The 25432-nt window shown below is 37.9% G+C and overlaps 1 protein-coding gene across 1 annotated transcript in view; it reads right to left on the minus strand.

Moving 5' to 3' along the window:
• Positions 1–1977: 1977 nt before the first annotated feature.
• The window catches only part of zmym4.1 (zinc finger MYM-type containing 4, tandem duplicate 1), a 98130-nt gene continuing 74675 nt past the window's right edge, over positions 1978–25432 (minus strand). The window contains exons 12-28 of the mRNA XM_028819713.2: positions 24055–24351; positions 20681–20831; positions 20284–20456; positions 18591–18735; positions 17790–18041; positions 17224–17261; positions 16292–16436; positions 16053–16165; positions 15782–15953; positions 9103–9282; positions 8806–8897; positions 6618–6786; positions 6380–6531; positions 6006–6120; positions 4936–5181; positions 4682–4814; positions 1978–3698 (exon numbers count right to left, since the gene is read on the minus strand). Coding sequence (XP_028675546.2) covers positions 3488–3698; positions 4682–4814; positions 4936–5181; positions 6006–6120; positions 6380–6531; positions 6618–6786; positions 8806–8897; positions 9103–9282; positions 15782–15953; positions 16053–16165; positions 16292–16436; positions 17224–17261; positions 17790–18041; positions 18591–18735; positions 20284–20456; positions 20681–20831; positions 24055–24351 — 2784 coding nt within the window. The 3' untranslated portion in view covers positions 1978–3487. The remainder of the gene's footprint in view (positions 3699–4681; positions 4815–4935; positions 5182–6005; positions 6121–6379; positions 6532–6617; positions 6787–8805; positions 8898–9102; positions 9283–15781; positions 15954–16052; positions 16166–16291; positions 16437–17223; positions 17262–17789; positions 18042–18590; positions 18736–20283; positions 20457–20680; positions 20832–24054; positions 24352–25432) is intronic.

The raw sequence follows: 25432 nt of genomic DNA on the forward strand, positions 1-25432 counted from the left end.
GCAGTAGCGCTACCATTGCACCACCTAAGCTAACAAATTGCTTTAATAGTAAATAAACCGATTAATTAGTTACGGATCTAGGAAACTGGATAAAGTGAAATCCTGCAGCCACTGCAGATCTCGACAACCATACTGGAGTTCTCCCGGGGACAGGACTTGTTGGGCTGAATGGCCTGTTCTTATCAAAACTGTTCTAATGTCAATAGACCTACTCCAGCTCGTCAAGACAAAAAATCTGTCTGCCAAATCCTACATTGATATCAGCCTTATCTCAAGAGCTGGTCAACTTGTCCTCCATCTACCCCTACATTTTTTTTCACAGCAGAGTCCCACATCAAATTCTTGTGCGCAATTCAGTTTTCTGACACATGATATTCAACATCATTTTAAGGATCCTATGTCAAGCATGAAATTACAAAACAAAAGAACAGTATGACACACTTGGAGCCTAAGCAAGTCAAACCTTACCATCTGCTCAGGACTTTAATGGACACTGAAAGTAAACAGCACAAGTGGAGAAGTGGTTTGGTACAAATTGAAGATGCGAGTTCCAAAATCTGCTAATTACACCTTTTGGTAAAATTTAGTGGACACGTGATTGTGACTTTTCATGCAGTTGGTCATGCTCCGAAAATATGTTTGAGCTTCAAAACCTGTTAATTGCAACAGTGTAGCGCTATAGTTTTAGGGATTTAGTTTCAAAATCTGCTTACGGACCCAGATTTTCCTATTTATCTCCAAAATTTATCTTTTGTACTTAGCTGATTTTGGAACTGAGCTCTTCAATTACTGAGGTCCAAAAATAAGTGATGATTTCATTTCATTTGAAATTCTTTGGCATTCTAGCTAACGGGACCATTTCATCACTTGGTGGGGAGAGATCTGTAAAGCTGCCATTTTACCACACTTTTTGAACTCTTCTGTTCAATTTAGGAGACACGCCGCCTTATCCTGAAAGTCACATGCACAAATCCAGCAACTGATCCAGAACACTGCACAATGTTCCATGGGACACAGAGCTAATCTTGGGTCGCTAACCACTCAGCACTTTGGGCTATGGATGGAATCCAGCCGCCCAGATGAAGCCTAAATAATTACAACTTCTCCCTTCAAAACTAGGAGTTTTTCACAAACCAAAAAAAAAAAAACCACAGATAGCTGAACCTTCTTCTAGTCAGGGTTTGAGCATTTTAAGATTTGCACCTATAATGGGCACTCAATATCTGAACTATTGACACAGTCAACCATAATGTTTCACTGTATGCAAGGTACACAATGTTTTTATTCGTAAACCATGCAAGTCAGGAGTGCTTTGTCATAATGTGAAATACAAAATCCATCCAAACCTGCATTAACACCACATTACTGTGGGTTGTGGTAATAGTCGCTTCAGTCAACTCCCCAGCTTCCCTAAAGACCATGAGGCGGCAAATACTTGCCGGTTGATCAAGAGGGTAGATGGCATGTGCCAACCCGATCCAAAACTAATAATTAGTAGATGTGTTCTTATTTGACTATCCTAAGAGTATAAAGCAGCAGACAATCCACCAAGGACCTCAAATCTCCTCTATCAACAGACAAAGTCAAAAGTCAAGTGCCTGAGACAATGCCTCCCGATTCCCCTAGGAGATACCATGAAGACACATTGCTCTTCTGTTCACTTCCTCCAGCAAACTCGATATACTCTTTCTGTAGTGGCAAATTTCTTATCCTAACGTCTCCACCTTTGGCACTCTGGAGGGTTGTATTGGTTTAGGATGGCTGTCAGACAATAAAACGCCCACTCACAGAGAGCTGCACCACCTGTCAGATACACTTTAATAGATGGCTCATGTAAACATTCCCTTCTTGACATATTCCTTTACCTCAACTGGGTCACAATAGGCTGCTTCCCTCCCCCTCCATGGACACAAAGAGGTTTTTTTTTCCCCCTGGGGGTTGGGTGGCCTGGAAGATACAAAAGACAGAATGCATAAGCAGCTTCACAATAAAATGTTTTTAATGGAATATCGGTTCCAGCCACAACAGGTTTCTAAAGGTGATTATTAATACTAATATTTACACTGTAGCTTATTGTGTTACTTGCACCCGATTTCTCTCCTTGTTTAAAACAAGGTTTTCCAGAAACCAATAAAAGGTAAGATCCAAACACAGAAAACCGGCACACAGGGGCACAATCCTACTCCGGACCCCTAACCACATGTGCCCTATTTGTGACTATTTTAGAATTAATGCCCTCTGGGTGAACTCATTTTCCATTTGGCAACAGCCTCAGCTAACTGCCCCCTGGGCTACCACTAACCGATTTCTTACACCAAACGCATAAATCCAGTGTACTAGCTACTTCCTTACTGCTGATCTAGAGAGCAAACAATTCTAACTTCATTACTCATGCTGAATTTCACAGTGGTCCTAAAGGTAATACTTGAGCTGGTCAGTAAGGTCAAAGACTTGTGTCAAATAGCTTGAGTTGCTATCAACGTAAGAATAGGCTGAAAGTACTGTAGCACTTTTCACTCCTACTGCCCAAAATGTACAAAATTGAGTAGAAATGTATAAACAAACGGGAATAAAATTAACAAACAGATGAATGCCGGCTGTTTGCATGGCATCATGTATGTTGACGAGCACTTCTATATAAAAATGTAAATTTTTCTCCAAAATGTAAAAGCCAAATAATTAAAAACTGTAAACCAATTGACATGACAAGGCCAAAGGATTCCTACAATTAGATCAAGTGCCAAAACATAGCAGGTCCAGCGCCTACTCTCTGACTCATTATGAATATAAGGTGACATCCCAACTTTCATATATATAAAAAAAAACAAAAAACCTTGTGTGTTCCACAGGTACTGATGGCACCATCCATTTGTCACAGTTATGAAAATAATCTTCCACACTTTAGTTCTGGGCACTATACCGCTACCCATCTCAGTTTATTTATTTCACAAACTCTTTACACCAGCACCACTGATGTTCCACAAGTGTCATCTGAATCTTGGTGCCGACAAGTGGCTTTCCTGTCTGTATGAATATTATTGTAAGAGCTACAAAATAAAAACCCGAAAAGACACATGTGGGATGAAAAGGAGAAAAAAAAATGGGGGGAGGAAAAAAACAAAACAAAACAAAGTAAACCTTCAAAACATACACAACTCTATACTAACTCCTTGCAAACACTGATAACAATCGGATAATTCCTCCTTTGTAAGGGCATGGCTATTTTATAGAAATATTAAGCTTAGAGGATTCAAGGTCCTGGACTCCCATCTTCTGCTGACATTTGCTGCTCATTAGTGTGTAGAGGACGTGGGGAAGGGCCAGCCAGTATAGTCATGCCAGTGCTGCTTGCCAATGCCAGGCCTAATAGCTTCACCAGCAGGAACAACGGAAACCCTCCCCATTCTGGTCTAGGATTACACTACACTTCCATTAAAAGGGATGCAAAAATAAACAAGTTCAGAGAACCAAACCCTCTTGAGGTCCGTTACCCCGAAGTCCCCTCATCAGAATTACTATCTACTTTTGCCTTTTTTAGCTCTTCATGCACCTCGCGCACCATTAGGATGCGTGTCAGCATGGTTTCCAGTGTCTCTGGATCAATTGGCAACGAGGAGTACCAAAGTGGACTATTGGGGACACAGGAGCGCTCTGGTTGCAAATAGAACACATCCGTCCTTTGCTTCACACTATCAGAGCTGAAAGAAAAAAAAAAAAAACCCAGAGAAACAATGAGATGTGCTTAAAGTCAACAAAGAGCAAAAAAAGCTGATGATGTCACAGAAACCCAACTTTAACCCTTACAAATTCTTCAGGTCAAATTTCACAAATTTGTGTTTGAAATCAGTAAAAAGCACCCTAAATTTAAATCGTTCAGGATGAAATTTTGTGACTTTTCCTACATCTCTCAAAATAAATGAAAATGAAAATAGTTAAGCATTGATTTATACAGCTTCTAAACATTTTTTTACCTTGCCATGCCTTTTGAGTCAATTTTGATCCACCATTACTGGAATTATGGTACTTTTTGTTTTAAACCCTTTAGCTTTTAACACAGTATCAAATACCATTTTTGTACAGCTGCTACAACATTCTGAACACTGTCATGTCCTTCGGGTTAACTTTGACTTGCCCGGTTTGTGCATTTCTTAAGCTTTTGTTAAAAAAAAATTTAAAAACCTCTCCAGTGGGGAAAAATAAACTATTCATTTATTAATTTTCCACCACTTATCTGATAAATTACTATCTATTTATACTACAGAACTTTTCATATCTTGATAGGTACCTATATATCTATCATACAGAGCCATTCATTCATACCTACCTATACATCTGTTACTTAGAACCGTTTATATCTATATACTTTTTACTCTCTAGATTTTACTCTCCATTTAGGGTGATATTTATTTACATTCCATAAAGCAACCATAAATACAATCTGTTGTAAAATTTAAGATGTGCAATCATTACAAAACAGGTTTGTGGTGAAGAATCTTGATGTTCTGGGCATCTAAAAAGGGGTGTCTGAATCATTTTTTAAAAAACAACCTAAAGGCACAGTATTGAGTCAGCACTTGATGTTGTCAGAGTGAAGCTTGAATGATGTACAAAAAGATCTTAAAATGCAACAAAAATAGCAACACAAATGCTCTTCTAGATGTTAGGATAAAAGGTGAATTACCACTTGGAAAGATAAAACTCATAGAGACGAACTGGACAGCGCAGTGGATTATCGGTGTTCTCTGCCATCTCCATCACTTCTTCCTCCTCTTCTTCACTACCTAGTTTTCGTTTTCCAAGAATGAGGCCTTTTTCTGCCAAAATCAGAAAAAGAGGAAAATGAGCTCTTTGTGGAAGATGCCATACTGCAGAACACTGAAGGAGAGAGATACTCCTTAGCTTTTTTACACCAAACCCACATGGATGTACTTGTACCTGAAGGGTCTTTCTTCTGAGCAGGTGGGAAGAACCGCAGATAAGTCATCTTGGCGTTGTGTTTAAGGGTTTTGGTGCAACGCATGACATGAGCAAAGGACAGTCTCTGATGGTCTCTAATGGTTTTTAGCTGGAATAATTTAGTGTTGAAGAACAGAAGTGTGTTGAGCAGCACAATTGGGGAGTAAGCACCAAGCTGTTTACATTCCCAGAGATACTCCTCCTCGACGCGAGAGTGCAGATAGCCTGTAGCACAGAAAGAGAAATGGGGGGTGGGGGGTGGGGGGGGGGGGAGATTTAACCTCTGTGAATGGGCCATCTGCAAATCACTGTGTGTACACTTTGTTTCTGTATTTTAAAAAGTGACACCAATGTAGATATGTATTTAAAAATACAGGAGCCCAAAATACATGAAGTATACAAAGGCATACTTCAGACAAAATTAAATTAAGGAGTAAATTCACAAAAACAAATGTTTTGTGAAATGTGACAATAAACAAACACAATGAAATGTGAGCATAAATAATTAAGAGTGACAAATGATTTTTGATGCTTTTTTCTTTATGTACAGTATTTATTTTAACATTTGCTTCAGTAACACCACACAGAACATGAAATATGGCTTGAAATGAAAACTGTATCTTTCACTGTCAAAGTTGAGAGGATTCGCTCTAGCGAGTACTGTGTTTTGATTAGTGAACTGTTGTCAGAGTGCACACTAATCTTTACACATCAAGTGTCACATTTACAGGCAGACACCACAGGTCAGACAGAGATTCCTGCGAGGATGATGAATTTTAGGGTCCCAAATTCACATCCCATTGAGGGCATTTCAGGGGACGGTGGTTAGCTGAAAGCCTGAAAGAGTAAAACAAGAGGGGCAAGCACAGTACAGGCCACTTGCTGTTAAAATGTCAGTTTAAGGACATGAAACAGACAGGCAGGGTCCTGAGTCACACATATCTTCCATTAAAAGAAATGTTATAATATAAGAAATAAGCACTTTACCTAAGGAAATAGAAGTATCAATTCAATGTAAAGAATAAAATGACACGTTAAATGTGACCTACCACTTGGAAGAACAGTTGGCTTCCAGCTCTTTAGCATCTTGGTGATTTCCATTGTAAACTTGCTATAAAAAAGATCTGTGAAGATGTTCTCTATCCTACCATTTTCAAACAGATACTGCCAAAGGAACACAGAGACAGGGTAAAGGATGGAGACATAACAGGAAGAGGATTTCCATGATGTACATGTGTTTGCAAGAAATATCCAACATTTAATATGTTTTTGATGAAGAGAATACTTTGGGGAAAACAGAATGCTGCTGTCTTGAGTTATTATTCTGTATACCCATTCTCACAATAAATGCAGTAGGTGCCCAAATTACAGTACAAATGTGCCCTGTAGAATTCAGACTAAGAATAAATGAATGAAAACTCACCTGCTGAATTCCCAAACAAAGATAAAAGACACTGTCTGGTGAGTATTTGTCCCCACTAGGCCTGCGGAGCTCTTTAATAAACTGGCACAGTCCATAGCTGAGTTCTGCAGAGCTGCACTGTAGAATATCTTCCTTTGGTTTCACTGGACGAGCTGTGCACACGCACAATTGATTACTTATGACATTTAATACCATGTTGTAGCAGGCTCACAACTTATTTTAAAAACTATTAACCCACCTCCAAATCGGAGCTCCTCTGTTTCTGTCTGTGTATTTCTCCATTGCACCCAGTTCCTCCAAGCATTAACTCCATACATGTATTTCAAGGTATTCCTAGGCTCAGGGGTGGCTGGTAAGGATCCACGTGAAATCCCAGAAGACACTACTGCTGATGCTCTCTTCCTCCCCTAGAGAAGAGGAGCATAATAAAAAAAATATTAAAATGCATACTCGTACTCAACCATTAAGAAGCAATTTTCATTCATACAATTCCAGCCATTGAAGAGTCAGAATGGAGTCCATGACAATGACATTTTTTCACATGGAACACTGGGTATTGAATTCATTTCTTTAAAAAAACAAAAAAAAAAACAAAAACAAAACAATTCATATTAAATCTTATTTTGCTCTCCTTGGGTCTCTTTCTCTGATACCAGCATTTGGTTAAAGGTCAGAGAACATGCTTTACTGAAAAATATGCCATACTACAGAAAAAAAATGTATCATACAGGTAGTTATTATTTTTCACAGGACTGTATGATCCACATGAGTACTCTACATGCAGCCCATAAATGCCCAGGTTTACACAATGTACTGAAAACATTAATTTTATTTTTAGTTCAACAGTAACCTTTGTGATTAAGTGTTGCTCTGCCTAAGAAGTCCCCCAATATAATTTTAAACCTATACATCTGTGAAGTAGGCAAAGCCTTTTGAATGATCACTTAATTACCATATAAAAAGAAAAGTGGCATTTTCAAGGTGAACAACTACAGTAAAAATAATACTTCATTGACAGGGTTTCAAACATTCTTTAATTTTTGACAAAGAAAAACACACACACAAGCTATGTTGCTTTACCATGGAATAGAAACTTTTTTTTTTTTTTTTTAATATTTAGGCATTCAAGTAAATTGCAAAATCATTACCTTTATAAAATACAGAAATATACACCTTAGAATACCATGAAACATCAGGCAGTATTTCACATTTCCTACAGCAATCAACATTCAGACATTTCACATAGGTTTTTTCTTTTCTTCAAAAATATATTCCTAAATTGAATGAACCTTGAGACATAGGACATTTTTAATTCAAGCTGTTATTAACAACTTTATTATTCATGAATTTGGAACATAATTATATAGACCATGACTGTATAAAAAACTGAAGAACGTTTATTAAAAACTGCTGTGATAAAATATTGCAAATTATTCATACAAAGTATTTATTTAATGTACATTTATTACTTGATGTTATGTTTAGAAGCAGGCTTAATCTAGTGATGGTAACATGAAGTTTTATGAAGCACTGGACCATTCTAGCAGAGTGGGTCAAAAAAAGGTTAATTTCTTGACTTTTCACATACACATTCAGCCACCTGTTGGCAGCACGTGATACAGGCATCGACCAGCATAACCCATTGTTGAGGGCATTCATGTGAAAGAGAAAAACAAATAATGTTAAAGGAAGACTTTATAGATTTTTGTTTTAAAAAAAAAAATGCTGTATTAGGCCTTAGACAAATTATTTAAATTATTCCCTCTGCCTTCGAGAATACACATTCACAGGACACATATGAGGCTGTGGTGCACAAATACCCGTTGCCAGCTTTGTTACCCTTATATACAAAAACTTTGCCATCTCTCCCAGAGGTCTGGTGTGTATGGGTGGGTATTGTTTATTATAATATTTATTAATTGAGCATCTGTAAAAAGCTAAAAAGGACAATCAGGTTGAATATGTAATTAAACTGTTAAGTCCAATTTTCCAGAGGTATCCATCAGTTAATATGACTGTTAAAAGTTAAATATTTGGTTAGTGTACAGCTGAGATATGGCAAGGGACAACTGATCATCAGCCAAGAGGCTAAAAAAATTGTACAATCATCAAAACAAGAAAAAATAAAACGAACATACTGGAATACATGAGTAGAGTTCAACTCTGATCGATATTATACAAAATTCTAGAATCCAGAAGACTGTAATACAACTAAATACTCACTTTAAGACTCCTAAGTTGTCAGTTTTTATACCCTGTGTAATGTGGTGTTTGGCTTGTGTGTTTCCTTGCATTAAATCAGTGCCAGAAAAAAATACTTCAGATGTGCCTGATGTTTGACCATCAAAGTATAGGAATAATACAGTAGAAATGAAGAGATAAGATGTTCAAAGTTACTTAAGCTGAGCTTTGCAGCTACCTCTTACCCGTTTTCGAGGAGGGAATCCATCACGAGGCCTCCGTCTATTTCTTTGTCGGGGTGTTATACTAATATCTTTGTTGAAGGGATCAAACAAATCTGCAAATACAAAGGAAGATACTAAACAATTAAGACTAAATATAGTTATATCTAAAATGTTAGTGAATTTGCAAATGGGTAAAAATAAATCAATCATGTAGTTTAACCCATTCATGATAATCTTAAAGTACAGCAGGATATAAAGTTTGTGCCAGATGGTCATTTACAAAGTACATAGAAGCCTCATCATTTTCAGCTTACTGACCTAAAGGGAAGTCTGCCTCAAGATCCTGCTCTAGATCCATCTGTGAAAGCTGCCTGAGCTCTGGGTCAGGTTCTTGCATTCCACTGGACCGCAAAGCATAGTGATTGAGCTCATCTTCCCAGCTGTGTGGAGTTGAAACTGCTTCAGACTCCAAATCACCACTATATGTGCTTCCTTGATCTCCATGAAAAAGGGGAAAAAGAATCAAACAAAATGAGCAAAACAGTTTCTAATAAGCACTCTTTATGTTAGTCTTTATTTTAGATACTACACAAATGTTACATAAACTTTCAACTCACTGAATATACATAATGAAAATCCTAAATAAAAGTTTCAAGACATAAAAAAAGGACTAGTCGCCAACTACTGTAATCATCGAGTACAAAATGAATTCATTTTTAATCAAATAACTTGTGGCACCTCCCTTAGATGCAAAAACCTAACATTTGGCCTCCTATAGCCATTTAGCAGTCTGTGACATGTTCATTAGAAAGATTTTACCCCTTTCCTCTTTACAAAACTCTTAACAGCTAAGAGCTATGTGAGGGATGAAGGATATATTGTATTAACAGCTTTATTACCATCACATCACAGCATTTTAATAGGATCAAAGTCAGGACCTTCTCTTCCTTGCTTCCAGAATAAGGAAAAATTTCTTCTTCCTAAGCCATTTTTAGTGGATGGACGTGAAAGAGCAGAACCATTGTCTTGTTGAAATATTAACTTTGTGCCAGCTTGCTTTTCAAACTGATGGACTGACTTCAATAATAAGGTTGTTACTCACCCCCGTGCATGGCAACATGCTGCATGTTGATTAACACATGCAAGTATAAATTTTACTATATTCTGTACATTTGATAATAATTACCCTATAATCAAATATTTTTCGGAAGAACTAGTATTTCTCAGAATTCAGTCGATGACATCAGGTTGCATAGCCCTACAGTTTATATATATATAAAAAATGATTCTTCACAGAAGGGATAAGATTGTGTTTGGTGGCCCATTGCTAAACAATGGCACACAGTATAAAATTGGTCTCATATTTCTAAAGAACAGAATTTCAGTCAGGCTTTTACAGGTAGTCTCTGGCAAAGGTCAGACAGGTTGCTTTGTTCTTTTTTGAGAAAAGGGGTTACTTACTGATGAGCCACTCATAAATCATATTTCAATTCATTGTGGTTGTTGATCTATGCACCACTACACTATGAAGCTAAGGTGGCTTGTATATCTCTGGATAACTTTAGAATTTCCTTTTGCCAAGCTTACTACTCTCCTTATGGACCTCAGTGAAATTTTAGAAAGACGTCCACATTTTCCATAGGGTTGCCTTTGTTTTAAATGTTCTCCACACATATACTTTGGGCTTAATATTTAATGAACTCTATACCCTTTCAAAATAGCTTTATAACCTTGTCCGGTCAAATAGGCAAAAAACAAACATGATGGGCTTTTCATTATTAAACTAGTTCTCTACATTAGTTAAGGAAGTAATTGAGTGTTGTTTAATATTAAGGAATCATGTTTTTCTCTGATTTACTGTATTGTTTGTATTTTTGACTTGACTGATTTTTTAATTTTCTTTGATATGTTTGTTTAATTGCTATATTAAAACCTTATTGTATTCCATACATTTATATACTGTATTTAGAAATGCAATTATTTCAAAAAACCAAACTGTATAATAAGATAAACTTTCAAGGATGACAGCATAGACATACATTTTATGAGATATATATATATATATACAGTATATACACACACAGACATTCAATTTAGGAATACAGGCACTCCCCGGGTTACGTACGAGATAGGGACTGTAGATTTGTTCTTAAGTTGAATTTGTATGTAAGTCACAACAGGTACATTATTTTAATAAATGCTATTGTTGACCGACTGTAACCAAGTGCTCTGCCAATGAATGATGGAGTTTCACCTCTCTCTTACCTTTTTATTATTTCTACTTTATTTTCCATGGTGATGTTTTTTCTCTTTACTGTATGTATCACCAGCACTTGCATCAGATTTGTGTTTCAGAGGCGTCGTTGAAGGGTGAAGACAAAAGGTTAAGATGAGCTCTTATGCACAGCACTGTACACACTATCACAGCAGGAAGGCACCCCCTCGTCAGCACGTCTGGCGTACTGACGAGAGACAACTTCCAGCTATGTACGTAATAGTATAAGTAGGCTTGCTATTGAGAATGAATGGGGAAAGTGAGGGGCAGTTGACCACCCGCCCACCACACAGTCACCTCCACTTGCATACAGTATGCTGCCTGCAGCGTCAGCCCCCCCCCCCCAACCCCGAGAACGAACAGGGTGCGGCCAAAGGCAAGTAATGAATCGCCCACCACCGGCCCCATACAACAGGCAGCTAACCCGTGGCAAACTACAATGCTGCCCCCCACCACCCCATTCACACTCAATGGCCTCCATTCAGCCACAACTGGGTCACCACTTGCAGCATCACCAGTCACTCACCAAGGACAAACGGGGCATTTGTTCAAGGGACACTGCAAGGTTGTGGGGAACTTGGCTCCGTTCCTGAAGGGCGCGGTACAACGTGGTTATTATGACCTCTGAAAGGAAGACACCGCTGATTACGATAAACTCCACGGTGAGGTCCTCAAAAGGTTTGGCGTATCCACAGAACAGCAGGCGAGACAATGGCACAAGTGGCGCTTTGTACATAGGCTTTTGAGGTTTGGAGTAAGACCGGGTGCTGGCTAAAGCCAGAAACTAACGACATCCAGCGGATTGTTGAGCAGCTGGCCTGTGATGCTTTCATACATGGTTTATCTGATTTTCTCGCCCAACAGGTCCGTAGGCAGCCGTTTAAAAACATGGATGGCCTCATCAATATCATCGTGTGGCATCGCGCGGTGTCTCAATCCGAGAAATCCGATAGGCCCATGCGCCAAGCCCAACAGGTAAGGGGCGGCCCTCCAGACACCAGTTGCCACAACAACAACACAGCCTGCAATGCCGACCCAGGAATGAGACCAAAGGAAAAACCCACAATCCCCTGCTGTTTCAAGTGTGGGGAACTTGGACACAGTTACTACCTGCCCTCTCCTCCCAGAACCGATGGAGTGTGGCAGGGCCCATGGAGAAAGATATAAGGGGTTAACAAACGCATAGTATCTCTTTCCAATACAGGTGTGGCAGTTGTGAATGGATATAAGGTTTCTGTTTTGTTCGACTCCAGTAGTAACATCTCCATTGTTGCTCACCAATTAGTATTGCCGCGACAGTGGCTCTGCAAATCGACCAGCATAACCTGTATTCAAGGGGAAACTCGGTCTTACTCAATGGCCACCTGTGTCATCAGCGCAGCGGATAAACTCCGAAGTCTATCGGTGGCCATATTGCCTGACCCACCGTACCCCATGATACTAGGTCAAGACTGGTCGAAAAGTATAAGCGGCCATCTAACTGCCGTTTCGAATAAATATATAGGCCTGGTTATGGACGTTAAACATACGTCCCAGACTGCTTCCACACCGTGACCTTCGCTAGCAACTAAAACTGACGCCACACCGTCCTCATTGTCATCAAGTCTGGATGTGACGTCACTCTCGTCAGACGGCAACCCAGCGTCTACCTCTTTGGATGACGAGGCGGCATTGCGGTCCTTCACCATGCCCATTGATGTCAGCTCAGATCCTCCCCATACATTACACTACAAGTTTAAACAAACGCCAAGCTCCTCTAAAAGGGAGCAATGGAATGACAATTCCATAAAGAATGCTATAAATCCAGTTGTCTCAGTCAATGGCCAATGCACACGTCGTCATATTCCACAAGGACCCCACTTTGTTATTAATAATGATCTAACTTATCGAGTGGCCGAACATGAGGTAGAGGTACGGTTCCTGCTCTTGGTCCCACGCACCTTCCTGCGGGAGGTCAGTGAGCTAGCACATACCCAAGCTCCTAGGTGCCCACTTGGGAACCGAAAAAACACTATAGCGTATTAAGCTCCGATTTTATTGGCCTGGGATCATTGAGGAGGTCCATTGCTTTTGTAGCTCCTGCCCTGAGTATCAATTGAGAGATTCCCCAGCGGGACCATGCTCCTCTAGTTCCACTTCCCTTGATATACCATTCCAACATATTGGAGTAGACCCTTGTAGGACCCCTTGAACCCTCATCATGAGGACATAAATACATTCTAGTCCTTGTTGATTATGCCAATCCATTTCCTGAAGCTGTCCTATTGCTTTCAACTAACTCTAAAACGATTGCACGGGAACTCGTAGGGGTCTTCGCACGAGTTGGTATTCCCAAAGAAGTCCTAACTGATCATGGAACACCTTTTATTTTGGAAACGCTCAAGGAAGTGGCCAAGTTGCTGAGAATAAAGCATCTGAAAACCTCGGTATATCCCACCCCCCCACGACCGATGATTTAGTTGAGAGGTTCAATCAAACTCTCAAGCTGATGCTACAAAAAGTGGTTAGCGAGGACGGAAGAAATTGGGACCAGTTATTTCCCCTCGTACTGTTTGCCTACCAGGAGGTACCCAAAGCCTCCACAGGGTTCCCCCCATCTGAATTGTTATATGGATGACAACCCCATGGAATATTTGACATCCTAAAGGAAGGACAGGAGTTGGAGGCCCTCTCATCTACAAACATTCTGGAATATATCGTTCAGTTGCGCAATAGATTAGAAAAACATTTGACCTCTCTTAAAAGAGCACATAGAGAAAGCCCAAGCAGCACAGGTCCGCTGTTATAATTGTGGCACAAGCCTCCAGGAGTTCAAACTGGGGGACCAAGTCATGGTTCTTGTTCCCACCTCCCACTGCAAATAACTGGCCCATTGGCAGGGCCCCTACAAAGTTACGGTGCAAAAAGTACTTGTCAACTATTTAGTAAAACAGCCGGATTGTCGATCAAATGAACCACATAAACCTAATGAAACCGTGGAAGGACAGGGAACACGATCCATCCTCCGATCAGTACAGTTCCCTTTCCTCAAAAATTTTAACCTTAATTTCAGTTCCAATTTGACACCCTGATAGCAGAAGGAGCTCGAAGCAGCCATCCTGTCAGTACCAGGAGTGTTAAGTGAAACATCCAGCCGGACCTCTCTGAGTATGATATTGTGACCGAACCCAGAGTAGTAGTCAGGGAGAGGCCCTATCACATACCGGAAGCCAAACAAGCCGAAGTGGAGCTCAAATCAGGTGTATGCTGGACCTTTGAGTAATTGAAGAGAGCTATAGTCCCTGGTCCAGTCCTATTGTCCTGGTCCCCAAGCCAGACGGAAGTTGGCACTTCTGCAACGACTTCCAATGGCTTAACCAAGTCTCCCTAAATTCAGCACCTACACGATGCCTCGAGTAAATGATCTCCTCAAACGCTTAGGAAAGCCTCAATACGTAACCACTGTTGATAGGGTACTGGCAAATTCCTTTAATGGAGTCTGCAAAAGTAAAGACCACGTTTAGTACCCCTAGTGGATACTGGCAGTATCGTGTGCTCCCATTTGGCTTGCAACCTTCCAGCATCTGGTGGACAAAGTGCTTAGACCCCACAATGCTTATAGTGCTGTCTATCTGGATGACATAATATCATCAATTCCAGCACATGAGAGGAACACCTATTGCAATTCTAGACAGTGCTCCAAATACTAGCTTCAGCCGGTTTCCCTATCAATCCAAAAAAAATTCCATTTCGGCCTCTCAGAAGCCAAATATTTAGGCTACCTAGTAGGTAGGGGCACCGTCAGGCCAGTGTTCTTCATTGGCCACATCCGAAAACCAAATGGCAAGTCCAAGCCTTCCTAGGGCTATTACATTACTACCACCAGTTTGATCATTGTTTCTCTGAGAGGGTGGCACCTTTGACCAATTTAACAAAGAAAAGGGCTCCCAATTCTGTGGTATGGGACGACAAGACTGAGACTGCATTTCATGACCTCAAGCAGGCCCTTACGTCAGCACCAGTGTTAAGAGCACCACACTTTTCTCTCCAGACGTGGCTTCGGACACAGGCCTTGGGGCAGTGCTGAGCCAATGCATCAATGGTGCTGAACACCCCATCATGCACCTACGCTGGAAACTGCTGGATCGGGAGACTAGGTATGCTGCGGTGGAGAGAGAAGCCCTCACGATTAAATAGGCAGTAACGCAGCTGAGGTACTACATCCTGGGTCCAGAATTCACCCTTGTTACGGACCATGCCACCCTCCAGTGGATGGCCCTACACAGGGAATCGAATCCTCAAGTCACAAGGTGGTTTTTGGACCTTTAGCCCTATTGTTTTTCTGTAGTTTAAATCGGAGGGGTTCTCTTCAAGCCAATGTCGATGCCCTTTCCCATATTCACAACCTGTCGGTTCAGGCTGCCCGACCCAGTGGGTCTGGGCTGGGGGCTGCCATATAACGTGTTCATGGGAAGCAGTCTAAGGGCTTAAGTGGGAGTAAAACACAGAATGTGTGATTGCTACACTAAAGCACACTTTCATAAAAATATGACAAATACAAATAAATAGTACATTCATTAATAAATAATACAAGAATAAACTGTGTTCCACAAACTCACAACTGTAAACCTACATTTGCCCACCTTTTTTATTTTATATATTATATACAGCATAAACACTATTTGTTGATACCCAGATATTGTACAATTTAGAGAAATTAAAAAAAAAGTTCAAAATACAAACCACCATGTGATGTTGGCTTCTCCTTCTCCTCTTCCTCTGCAATCATTTCAGCCATTTGCAGCAGGTCTGCTTCAAAGGGGTTAGAGGGTATCTTCTCTTTGATATCTTGGATAGTCTCAATTATCTTGTCTGCACTGTCCAAAGTAGTTGGAATAAACATGGGCACTGGGAGCTAATATTTTAAATTAAAAAAGGGCAAGAATCTGTCAAAAATAAGGCATTTATTCTACAAGGCACTCCATATTAAAATAAGAGAGCAACAAGAACTCACCGGTACTGGTATTCCAAAAGGATATGGTGTATACTGAGTAAAAAAATTCAAAGGTACAGGCACAAAGACTGGAACAGGAATGGGTAGAACAATGACCTCTGGCTTCACATCCTCTTTAAAAAAAATGCATAAATTATTAAAATTAAACACCAAACTGTGCTTTCCTTATTTTTTAAAGGCAAAGAAGCAACCAGTGAAGAGGACAGGATGGGTTGCTTTGCTGTAGTAAGTTCAGCTACCTGTCTGACACTCTTTGTTCTGAGTGTGTGGCTTGCAAGATGTGGCCTTTGTCTGACTAATGGGTTTACACAACAGAGCTTTGTTTTTCAGAATCCTAGGAGGGGCAGAAGGAGGTAGCTTCAGCGTGTCTGTCTGGGTGCTGGCCTACAGAAAATATATTTTGAAAAATTAAAACAATGGATGAACCAGACAAAGGGGTACTTCTTTTGCTTTATAAAATTTCACTAGATGGATAAATGAAATACTCAATTGTTTAAATAACTACAGGATCTTTCTAATGTACATAAAATAAAAACAGTGTGCAAGATCATTTAAAATGCTACATACCCATAACCAAAACACAATATATAGTAAATGAACACGATGAAAACTAACAAGACCATAAAATCTGGAAAGTTTAACATTCACCTCAGAGAAAATCTTTCATTGTACAGACACAAATAACTATTACACACTGGTGATTTACAGTATACATCAATTTAGGTAAAACAGTGAAATGCAGTGGATTGAAAAAAAGACTAGACCCTCTTCCTGAAATTTCAGTTTTAGTTGATTTAAAGGCAGAAATTAAAATGAATCATGTAAGAACTTTAACACCTTAAATAATTATGTATGGAAAATATTTAATGAAAAATACATTGACACTTTTCAGGAAATATAATTATAAATAATAACCAGAACAATGAAAGATTTTTAAGTATGCAAATAACGGTGTGCATACATTTGACATTGCCTGTATACAGCTATGATACTCTTAACAAATCTGTTAATCAACATTTAGTAAACTTGTTTGTGTGTTTATAACATAATATGGAGAAGAACTGTAGATGGGGTTACACGCCTTCTGTTCTACATTTCACAGATTATTAAGTCATTATTAGTAAAACTATAAAATTGTAAGTATTTAAAATTAAAAATAAATACAACTTACATCCCCAATAATCTTTGCTTGCACAGTTGGAACTGCACCTGTCAAATCACAAAAAATAAACTTGCATATATACATAAGCACAAGTTGAAAATAAAGTTTTTCTCCATAATGACTGAAATGTAGAAATAAGCATTAACAATTTTGCACCATTTAAGTGGGATTATGGATTCCCTATTTTTTTTACAATGAGCTGACCGCAGCTGTGAATAAATGGATGCTGAAACCTGGAGAAATAAACAATTGAGAGCTGCATCAGTAGCAAGTTCAATAATGCAAGTCTTCACCAACATAATATGCTTTAACTTACTGGATCTCAACTTGGGAGTTGCAAATAATGTGCCAGAAAAAACAGAATGGATTCGTTTAAATGGATCTTAAGATATGTGCAAAAAACATATTGGCCATTGCACAAAAAAAAACAAAAAAAAACAAAAAAAAAAACAATTCACTGCACCTTTGGCTGATACATTCAATGTTGCATGAAGGATACTATATATAAAATTGTTGACTAAAACTTCCAAGCAGTTCACATATCCAGACCAGTCAAACAGGGGTAATATGCTCACCTTGAAGTGCTGTGTTGGAGTTAATGGAAGGCTGAGCAGTAGGAGTACTGGCTAGTGACACAACATTAGCAATTACTGGGGTAGCCTCCTTCTTCTGAGCCAAGGGGGACAGTGGCACAGTTGAGGGAGGAGGCGGAAGTGGTGGCGGCAGTGGTGGTAGAGGCCCTGCAGGCATAGCTGTAGGAATCTGAGGACCAATGGCAGCAGGTGTAGAAGGAGCAGGGGCACCAAGCGATGTAGCAACTGTATTTACTGAGAAAATCAAGATTAAAGAATAAATATGAATGATGCCGGTTTAAAAATTTCTCTGGACAAAGAAATCATACAAACTCAAAATAAGCAGACAAGCAAACAGAGAGAACATAAGCATGAATCCTTTATATTACACAAAACTGCATAATTCAAATACACAATGTTATATTATTATAATTTTGCAAAAATAGGTAAATATACTTAAAACAATTATTTCAGTAATACAACTGTTAAGAGAGCCTCATTTACATGTTAATTCAATTCAAAAATAAAAACTAGTTAATAGAGGAGTCTAAAAAAGTAAAGAAACCATTGAAAAAGTAAACTATACACATGATGACCAACAGAATGTACCAGAAATTATGTGGATTTTAACAAACCTTTTCTTTAAAGCTTTACATAATCAAGTTACAAATAAACAAGTTACAACAGGTAATTAAATCACATAAAATCTTAAAAGCAACTGCAAGGTTGGAGGCAGTGGCACAAACAGTTGCAAAAACTGATACCTTTGGACAAATACATGAACATTACTACAGTGATACACACCAACACTGCTGGGCACATCAGTGGAGCAATGCTGACTGCAAAAATGCAGCAAGCACTGCAAATTACAAAAATGCTTCATATCTCCATGCCACTTTAGTGACTCAATTAGTTTTCCTTGCCGTTTGCAGGTATCACATTTAGCCATCTGCAAATACAAAGTAGAGATAATTTGCAATAATCAGACAGTGGCTAAAAAAAAAAAAAAGTGATGTTTTGTATGCAGGACTCAATTTGTATTTAAAATTTCATTTCCGCTATTGCATACTCCTTAGATGGAAAAGTAAAAATATAGAGTGATGTATAGGTAAGGCGTGAAGAAGTTAATATTTATTTTTTGCATGCATGGTTACTGAAAGGAAAACATTCATGTAAAAGGAAATAGTTACTGTGGAAATAAGAATTTTCCCCTCTAATGGTCAATCTGAAGAGGAACCATCGAGCTTACTACTATACTGGCCAATTGCCTGATTTTTTTTAAGCTGCATTTGCAAGACACGTTTGGGCAAGTGCGCTTTTGTTATAAAAATGTACATGCAGAGGATGTGCTAGTTAAAAGTAGATTATAGTTCATCAACCAAAACACAAGCTATATTATAAGCAGGGGAACAGAATGTTCAGTGTTTAAGAGTGATTTTTCCTTTTATCTTAAACCACCACATTTCTCTTTATCTAAGGAAGAGCTTTTGGATTCATTTAATTTAAAGAAATACATTCAGTGATCTTGGGAAAGAAATTTTGAAAAACTGGATGGAATGAAGAAAACTTCTGACATATGAATTCTACTATATATTTTTAAAATATTACAAGCAAGAACTGGCAGATAAAATTATACACGTTATTTAAAAGATGTCACAGTTGCTAAGTGATTAGCTGTGTTTTCCCGTAGTACCAGTGTCCAGGGCTCAAATTCCATGACCTTGCATGTTCTCACAATGACTGTGTAGGCTTTCTTCTAGGTACTTCCTTTTTCTCCCCTCAGTATCTCCTAAAATGGGCAACTCTAAGTTTACCGCATTGTGAATGAGCGGGGAATTGTGTGTCCTCTGATATATTGGTGCCATGTTCAGTTTCCCACCTATTACCCAGTGTTATTAGGACAGGACTTTACAAACCACAACCTTGGACTGTACTAAGTGAATCTGAAAATGTGTATATGTATTTAATTATTTAAACATAACCCATAAATTAACTTTAACATCGTAAATTGTCCACTGATTCAAACAGTACTTTCTTTGCAAATTACAATTTAAGTGGCATATTTAGTGATTGTGAAGATAAAGCAAGCAGATTCATGACAAGGAAACATTGACCTATAAACTTTTAACACAATATTTTAAAAATAAACAATATGAATACAGCATATACTTTGAAATCCTGATCATGCCAATACAGCTTATCTACAAAAACAGAGGCTATCTCAAAAAGCAAATTTCTGTTTTAATGGTTAATAATCTGAAAAGTCTATATGTAAAAGGGTAAATGCTGCCACCCTGAATAAATGCCAAAAGCAGATATTACTAAGACTAAAGCTCTACATTTTCTTTTTAAAAAACATAAGAAACACACACAAAATGTTACATTTTTAATATATTAAGGACAGCAAGAAACTTCAAATTTATATCCAACTAAAATGTGTTATTGAAGGTTTTAAATATTGACAAATATCAGTAATCATGCTGCTATTGTTGTATACCTGGTAAAATAAAACTGTGTACATGGACATGCACTCCTCACTGCAGAACTCCTCCAGTTTCCCTGCAAAGTGATTCTGTACCACCTTCTGAGAAGCATTTGTACAGTAAGTGCAGCATCGACAATGAGAACCCCAGCGTTTGGCCAAGTCATGCTTATAAAGAAGCTTGCAACCTAAAATACAGTAAACAAAGCAAAAGCCATTTTTCCCCAATCAAAATTTGACAAGCACAGTACATCTTATAATACTTTATTTGCCTTTAACTTTTATGATATCAAAAGGTGGGAAATAACTCGCCATCTCTTGAAATAGTCCAATTCAAAAAACTTTTTGCTTGTACTGAATACATTTGATCACAGAACCAAAACAATAAAAAGGCAAATGATACAAAGCTCACCTTCACTACAAAAAGAACGGTCCAATTTGTTAAACTTTATGGTCTCTTTTACAATCTTCTCTATCTTGCAGTATTCACATCGTGCCATAACAAAACTGACCTTCTTGAATTCATCAAAGCAAGTCTTCCCGCAGAACTGTAGCATGCGACCCTGAAATATGTAAAGCACAACTACCATATCAAGCTGAAAAACTGTACTTTTTATATACAGTAATGACTTGGAAAAAGTAACCAAGCCATGAAATACAGGTACACTACTAAGAAAAAAAAACTACTTGAAGATAACCATATAAATTGAAAAGTACTTAAAACCAGGTGCAGCTACCTGCATGTATTAGAAGGCAGAAGTAAAAACAAATGTGAATAATAATCTACACCAGATTGCGTGCGAAAATGGCTAAGCCTTTAAAGCAGCTTAAAAAAAAAACAAAAAACAAAAAAAAAAAACATTACAGCCACATGAGTTTGGTTCACAAAAAGCCCAAGGTTGCCCCCAACTTACAAAAATTACGTAAATGAAGTCTGTACATCAATCTGTTTACTTATTAAAATTGTATGTTTTTTGTAATTCATAATATTATGTTACAGTCCTTCTGTAGGTATAAAAAGTTAGCTATCACAATGTACTAAAAACAAACATTAAAAGCAGCAGTTTTCCTAGAATAAACTTTGTTCCAATCCATTATATTTACCATAGTCTACATTCATTTTAGACTATAAAACCAATGCTCATCGGTAAAATGTTATTTTAGGACATTATTCATGTGATCTGAACCCATTTTGTATCCTTAAATACAAAAGATAACAGTTTCAATGTATTTCTCAGCATCTTGGACTATATACAAGGACAGAGACGGAGGGGATCACTTACAATTTCACAACATGTCCCACAGCATCCTAGTTTGACACTAAAGTGAACTGTAATCCAGAGCTTTGTAGCCAGCATTTCAGTGCTAGCCTTCCCTGTAGTAGTTACTCAGTTGCATTAAAAATATGTAGCCTTTGCACAGTTTAGAAGGTTACCCAATTCAGTAACTTGTCTTTTAGTACATGTACAATGGAAAATGTTAAATGTATTAAATGATACTTGTAAAGTAAATTTAAGGCAGCAAGACAAAATTTGATTTCTTGTTTGTTTCTGTTGTCCCTCCACCAAGTTGTTACACTTTTTCAAAACTGAAATTGAGACTGAATGACAATCTTTTCTCTTTCACATTAGATAATATACACCTAGGTTTATTTCTAAATTTTAATGTATCTGTCATAATAATGCTGAACACAAAGTACAGATATCAAATCATAAGGTAAATCTACATCCAAGTCACTTATTTTAATAGTCTCACTGAAGCCCACAGTATAATGTACTGTATATGCCTGGAGACAACCATGAGTGAATGTTACTTAAAACTGGGAACAATTAGATAGCTCACTAAGTGTCATATTTCTAAACCAATCCAACGCCTCATGGAGTAGGAGTGCCGATTTTTAACTTCAAAAAAAAAAAAAAAAGCAGAAGTGTTCTTGTTAACTTCGTCTGACAGACCTTCAACAGCTAAAAGCTCTCCTAAAAAAAAACCCTATTAGACTTATAAATGTGTTGCAAGTGCAAAGAGCACATTGCATGTTTAAAAAATAAACTTTCAAAAATAGAAACAACATGATGCAAGGGAATATCCTTCTGTAGCATCAGATTATATATATTGTCATTCAACATCATAAATGGATGAATGGTAAATGTGAACAATACATTGTTGCAAGTGTTGTGTGGTCCCTGTTGTTCAGCGTTACAATAATGTAGGAGTTGATGTAAGTTTGAAAAAACTGGCAGGTATATTTATGAAAATATGAACTGCAATATACTGTATGCATTTGAAGTAAACTGTGTGTCAAACTCTGTCAAAAGAACTGCCGTTAAGAGAGAGAGAGATAAACAAAGAGCCACAGGAGATGCAGATTTCAGTACTCAAAACACCCAAATCAACAAATCTTCCTAACACCAACAGCAGAAACACAGATGAGGCAGCTCAACACCCATGTTCTGATTTCATTTCTAAATGAACTAAAGAATTTTAATATTACCGTTTAACTGGAAATCCAAACATGCCACTACAAAATAGCCACCGCATTTAAACATGTTATCTATCCACAGACCACAATGGTTATCTAAATTTTGTTTGTTATGTCATACAGTTATGAAATACTCAAAATGACAGAAAGATATCATTGCAGACAGAGGCACTTGTCAAATGTGTGAAACCCAGTGGCTGCAGGGGTCCGTCCGTGTGTGTCCGTCACCACTGTCACAGCTCTCATTACAACGTGTAAATTAATTATTAAGTTTCAGTTACCTCATGCTACTGAACTCCTGAATGGATAACAGCAATTTTAGCATTTTGTTTTCTCTCAGCCTCAAATCCTTTATTTGGTACCTTTTGCTCTATCCCTGAAACTCCAGTGGCACTCTAAAACACATAGACAAGAAATTGGGGGCAGGTGTTTCAGAAAGGAGCCCTGTGGGTGTAGCTTTTGTACTGCAGGATTTCACAGCTATTCACTACACACCTTTTAACAGGTTGTCCCCAGACATTTGTTCTCATTTGAGAATCACATCTGGCCTCACAAGGCTACTTTTTGTAAAGTCTACAAAAATACTGCCTGTGCTTTTCTGTCATTTAATCATATTTGCATCCCATATTTTTCAAAAGCTGGTTGATTTCAGGAAATAGCAACGTATGGGTACGCAGTTAATATAACAATAATTTTAAAATTAATTCTGAGGGTGTATGCCATGCATTTTTATTAGACTTTACCCCACAAGAACGACGAAGATTTTTTCCTCTCTCAATAAACCACCGACAAGTTGCATACCAAAACCCTAGCAGATCCTGGAAACATTTATGCCAGCACACTACCATGCTATGTTCATTGCCACTTAAATCCATAGTGTAGTAATGCTGAACTGCACATGATTCAGTACCATTAGCTGAACATATGATTTAATCACTGGTTGAGAAGGAAGTTATGTTGGTGAACCTAATAAAAGTAGCCATTCAGTGGCATACACTATTTCTCAACAAAACAATATTGCCATGAAATGTTACACAAAATTAAATTTCCTTTACAGAGCTTTAACAGTAAAATACAAAGTATGCTGAAAAGCATATTGGCTTTAATGTTTTTTTTTTTTTACACTCTTCCCCACTACATAGTTAACAAAGGTCTTTAAAACACCTTTCTTACTGGTGCATTTACAAAGCAATACATGAGTATTATCTAAAAAAGTGACATCTGTGAGACTTGTATACTATAGTCAACACAAACAATTTCGATCTAACATCAGTACATTTATACAGATAACTATACTAAAAACTTACCTTAAAATCAAGCACCTCTGGCTTCGATGAAAAGAGGCGGTGACAATGCTGGCACCTCAGTTTGATCACGGCACGGGACATGGGTGCTTGCTGTGACTGGACAGCTAGCCTCTGTAAGCCTGCCATTGCTGGGGTACTCATTGTGCCTTGTGTAACTGCTGCTGTGCTGGAGTTGGTTGTGGTGACAGTTGCACCTCCACCAGTAACGCCTGGTGCAGAGGGCATACTTACAATCACTTGTCCCTGAGATAGAGGTACAACTGAAGAACTCTGACCAGAAGGTTTGTTAAACATGTTCTAGAAGAAAGAAAAAAGTAAATTAAACTTTAGCATGAAAATTTATGGTATGCAGTAAAAACGACTCTGTGGATTTTACCTTAAACATGAAATTAAACCCAAAATATTTCAATTGCTTAAACAACTGAAGATATAATTTTGGATCACTATGTTCAATAACTGCAGTCCACCAAATTAATTTGTTTGTACAATTGTTAAAATCATGTTTCCAATATTCAATAACATAAATAAGCTTTATGTTCCTAACTTCTTTTCTGTGTAATTTTTTAAAGATTTCTTTTAATAATCTGGGCCCGGTTCTTACTACATACTTCTCTAATGGAGAGTGAAGAGACTGAATTACTTTGTATTGTCTGACTAATAAATGCTCTTTAGCCTTCAGTTGCACATGGATGTTGTTCTCTGATCATCTATTTCTTGAAGAAAGACAAAGAAAATTGCACACAATGATCCTTATGGGGTCTTTTTGAATGTGCTGTACAGTATCTTGACTAAAAAAGTTTTTGAAGCAATAAATCAGCATAACATTTATCAACATTGTTAATTACCTCTGTGATATGGTTAAATGATTAGAGTGCAGTGTCTTGTAGTATTTCAATGGGACTGAAGTCTCTACTTACATGACCATTCCAAAGTCTTTATTTATTTTTGCTTCAGCCACTTAGCTGCGGTGTTGGTGTGCTTAGGATCATTGCCCAATTCAGTTTCAGCCACACCTTAGCTAGTGGACAGAGTAACTCACATTTTCCCAAAGAATACTATGAGATAAATAGGATCCATGCATAAATTAAAACTGTGGTTTAGTAATATAGATTAGAGAATTCTAAAGTAAAATGTCAGAACATCTGTCCATGAACTGAATCTCAAGAGAAAGTTGGTCAAGCAGCAAGACAACAACCCTAAGCACACAAGTCGTTCTACCAAAGAATGGTTAACTCTTTTAGGGCTAATTTTTTTTTTTGTTTCTTTTCTCCCAGGGCTGAATATTTTTCCAAAAACTAACATTTTTTAAAAAAGAACACAAAGCAATTGTTTAACATATCAAATCAACAAAAAATATTTACTTTTGACAAATGTTACT

This window comes from Erpetoichthys calabaricus, chromosome 14 (genome assembly GCF_900747795.2).
Source record: "Erpetoichthys calabaricus chromosome 14, fErpCal1.3, whole genome shotgun sequence".
Lineage (NCBI taxonomy): Eukaryota > Metazoa > Chordata > Cladistia > Polypteriformes > Polypteridae > Erpetoichthys > Erpetoichthys calabaricus.